The sequence below is a fragment of the Aplysia californica genome, unplaced genomic scaffold, assembly GCF_000002075.1.
Source record: "Aplysia californica isolate F4 #8 unplaced genomic scaffold, AplCal3.0 scaffold00654, whole genome shotgun sequence".
NCBI lineage: Eukaryota > Metazoa > Mollusca > Gastropoda > Aplysiida > Aplysiidae > Aplysia > Aplysia californica.
The window spans coordinates 191,399-195,509 of NW_004797924.1; the positions used below are offsets into that span (position 1 = coordinate 191,399).

Sequence of the window (4,111 nt, forward strand, 5' to 3'; positions counted from 1 at the left end):
TACTACTACTACTACTACTACTACTACTACTACTACTACTACTACTACTACTATTACTACTACTACTACTACTTTTACTAGTAGTAGTAGTAGTGGATTGCATTTCTTTAGCGCTATATCTTAAACACGTATAAACTCTGAGCCCTTTACATCGATGGCATGATTGCTGAGTGTGAAACCTCACATACACACTCACGGAAAAAACATTTCATATTAACAAAAGGAAAACCTTTCTTACCCATACATTGATTATATACACGTAAGCACAGCAGTGAAAACAAGACCTATCAACACTTACTAACACACTCTAACTAAGGTAACATGGTGAATAACAACTATTATCAGAGGATCATCTGTATCCATTGACTAAGGTCAAAAGACATGTATGGTGTCAAAAGTGAAATCAGCGGTATGTATTTTTTTGTTTTGCCTCTTGTTGACGAAGCAAAGAGCATGGCTCTTGTGACTTATTCTCGATGTCGGTTTCTCAAACTATACTCTGTCACATTTTAAGTATACTCTGTGTTAAAATTAAAATAGTTTCTTAGCAAGCCGATACTCTTAAAATTTTCAGGTATAATAATTCAATCAATTTTAAAAACGAAAAAATACAACAAAAATAAGGAAAATTAACTTAACAGGTTTATTCCCGACTTACAAGAGTGTGAGGGTGGTCTAAAAAAGTAACACGATCAGTAGCGTGTATGAAGTCCTTTGCATTGGTGACGGTCTGATATCGTCGCCACATGGGATCAATCAATCGCTGCTCTGCCTGTTGAGGGCGGATGTTATTCCACTATTCATGAATGCTCTTTCAACTTGAGGAACTGTCTTAAGCGGGTGTTCTCTCCTTCGAATGTCGCGATCGAGTTTTATGTAGGAACTGAGTGGTTAGACGAACCCTATGCGCCAGGGCATTGTCGTGCATAAAGGTTAAGTCCCTTGTTTTGAATGGCTGCAACAACGTGTGGCCGAAGAATCTCGTCAATGTATCGGTGTGCTGTCAAATTGCCTCGAACTCTCGAACAGTCACAAGTGTGTTCTTGCCAGCTTCTGTAATTCCTCCCCACACCATCACACTTCCACCAACAAAAGCTCTGGCCTGACTTAAGCATTGAGGAACGAACCTCTTTTTTACTCTCCGGGATACGCGTTTTCGTCCATCTTGACTTTCCAAAAGAATCCTGGATTAGTCCCAGACCATGTGGTTATTCCATACCTGGCGAGACCAACGTGAATGTATTCCAGCCCAATCAAGCCTGTCTCTGATGTTATAGGGCGTCAATCTGATGCGGTAGCTGGGCGCCTTGCTCGGAGTCTAAATTCTTTCAACAGTCTCAATACAGTCATTTATATTGGGTTGACAGGTCGTATGTTCTTTAACTCATCACTGATTTGTCTTGCCGTTTTGAAACGATTCCGAAGATGCAACAGGCGTATAAAAAGATACTCTCTTGGGGTAGTTTTTCTTCTCCCAAGTCGACGGGCTCGATCCTTTTGTGACCCTACTGTTCTCTCACGATCCATTGTTGCGTACAAAGTTCTCCTTGTTACATTAAAATGTCTGGGAACAGTAGTGGATACTGAGGTGCCCCCGGGGATCATTCCAAGATGCTGATTATACCCATTTTTCTCGTAGGCATGGCATCATGAAACGTAGATAACACAAGTTTTTATCACTGGTGAATTGTTACAAAAAAGACAAAGCTTTGATGTGTACTTCTTTTTTAAACAAATCATTGCCGTGTCAGGAGTAATTAAAAAAGCAACCACAAAACAGGTTCAAAAATCTGAAAATAACTCATCAGCGGCAGGTATATCAGAAAGTCATTATATATATATTGTAAAAGTATGGCATAGATTTAAAAAAAAAGAGCTTTAAAATGTGTATACTTAAAAATGTGACAGAGTATATATTGAAACCTTACAGTTTTTATGTCACCAAAAAGACAAACACAAAAATACATTCCTCATAATGAGTACTCTTAACCTCAGACACTTTTGTCTTTGCTCTTGTTGGTATTGTATTTCTCACACTTTTTTCGAATGACTGATTACGGAGTGTGGGTTTACTCGGCAGTTTGATTGATGATAACTCTCTTTCAAGGGCTTTAAAAACAGCGGTGTGAATAATTCACCAGTCCAGAAAGTTTTCACATAAGCCATTATCGCCCCATTGCGTGACAGACCAGGGTGACAGTGGAGTATTGCCCCCCCCCCCCCCCCCCCCCCCAACAAAAACAACAACAACAACAAAAAACAACATCCTTTAGAACTGCTCGTCCTATTTTTATAAAACACTATGGTTCACTGTCGGAGACACAGAGGCATTGCAACAACATTTTACAGGAACAGGAAACAGTTTTTTAATATTAAAAAAAAAAGTGTTTTTACCTCCCCATTGACTCAACTTAGATAAATTAGGAGGCGAGCTTAAACCCCACTTATCAGGACCAAGCAGGACTGAGAAGGATACAACGTCGAAGCAGAAAGACAAAGACAATCGAGGAAGATTCTCCCCACAGATGGAATCGAACTTGGGTCTTCTGCCTGCGTGACGAAGCGTCTAACAGCTACACCGAAGACCCCGGTCAGTGGACTGAGATTATCGTGTTGCCATAAGACAAGCCTAGCAAGCCTGTGGTGGATTATTTATTGCTAAAGAAAACAACAAGAGAAAGAAACGGATGTAAACCAGTTCCTACTTCGCCCCGCCTGAGGTCACTCACCTGTTCACCAGTGTATGCCCATGACCCCATCTTCAGTCGGCACATTTGGGTATCGAAAGGGAAAAAGGTGATATCGATCTTACAGGATGATCGGAACCGGATGACCGGTCCCCAGAAGACTCGGCTGTCATCGTATACCATCGCCAGACTCGGCATGTAGCCCTGTGTGTAATCGTCCACGCTAAGAAGGGTGAAAGAAAAATGCACAGTTAGCTATTTAAAATGTGATTGATCGCTAGTATTGACGAGTAAACACATTTATCTATTCCCCAAAATTATGTATTAATTAATCTATCGCCAGCTAGCTGTTAAAGACGTGAAAGCCAATTTTTTGCAGGCGAGAGAAAAAACTGTTTCATTCTTTAAAAAATTATTTGTACACTTCGAAACCAGTACAAAAAGCAGGTCAAGGCATTATTTATTATTGGTTGACATAAATCATCTCGTGAAAAGTCGTTTTGTAATTAGATAATTTGCCAGATACAATATACTCCCCCCCCCCCCCAAGAAACCCTCTACATTTTTTTACCCTGAAACCCTCCAGATTGGTCCATTATACTTAGAGTAGTTCGCATAAGAACCAGTTTGCCCAGTGTTACGAGAAATTACCGTGGTAACTAACGAGGGAGGGATTTATAACAGTGACCCAAAATGTTGGGCACACAGAGTGATGCCCCTTGATATGCGCATTGGGTCAAGTGGGGGACATTAAATTTACTATTACCATGTTTTGTAAGCCCATAGAATAAATTATGTAGGTTCTTCTTACAAAGATTTGTTCTTGTTTTCTGCTTGAAGTGTAGCGGTGTGCAATTGCCATAACATATCACATCGTAAGAATAATAATTCAAACTCAAATAAGTTAGAACGTTAGAAAATCCGAAGCCCAAACGAAATAAATCTTTCGCTTCAGTCAGAAATTGCAAGTCAGCAACAAACGAAAAAACAACAACAAAACAACAACAACCCAAAACCGAACTGTTGGCGTTATGAACATTACGGAATTTTTATTTTTTCCCCTTTAGAAAAGAAGTCACGCTGAGTGCTGTCCCCGTGACTATTCAAGCTTTTCACTCAAGTTATCCTTTGAAAACCCTTTAATTTTGCTTTACTTTTTACGGGCGTTAAGTTTTCTGTGAAATTTCATTTTCAGCCTCTTAGACAAACATAGATGCTTACAACCAGACTCACTCTAACTCTCACACGCAGACTCACACATACACGTGCATGTACACGCACACATATGTACACACTCACACACACACACACACACACACACACACACACACACACACACAGTCAAGAGATCTAAGCTTTTTGTCATTAGGCGGAAAATATAGTTCAACTGCGAGTATTTTCTTTTTTCTAAGGTTCTGTTACCT

General features: G+C 39.9%; 1 protein-coding gene across 1 annotated transcript in view; it reads right to left on the reverse strand.

Moving 5' to 3' along the window:
• Positions 1–1,003: 1,003 nt before the first annotated feature.
• The window catches only part of LOC101846458 (neuronal acetylcholine receptor subunit alpha-5), a 70,491-nt gene continuing 67,383 nt past the window's right edge, over positions 1,004–4,111 (reverse strand). The window contains exons 6-7 of the mRNA XM_013087889.2: positions 2,730–2,910; positions 1,004–1,102 (exon numbers count right to left, since the gene is read on the reverse strand). Of these exons, the coding sequence (XP_012943343.1) occupies positions 1,004–1,102; positions 2,730–2,910 (280 nt within the window). The remainder of the gene's footprint in view (positions 1,103–2,729; positions 2,911–4,111) is intronic.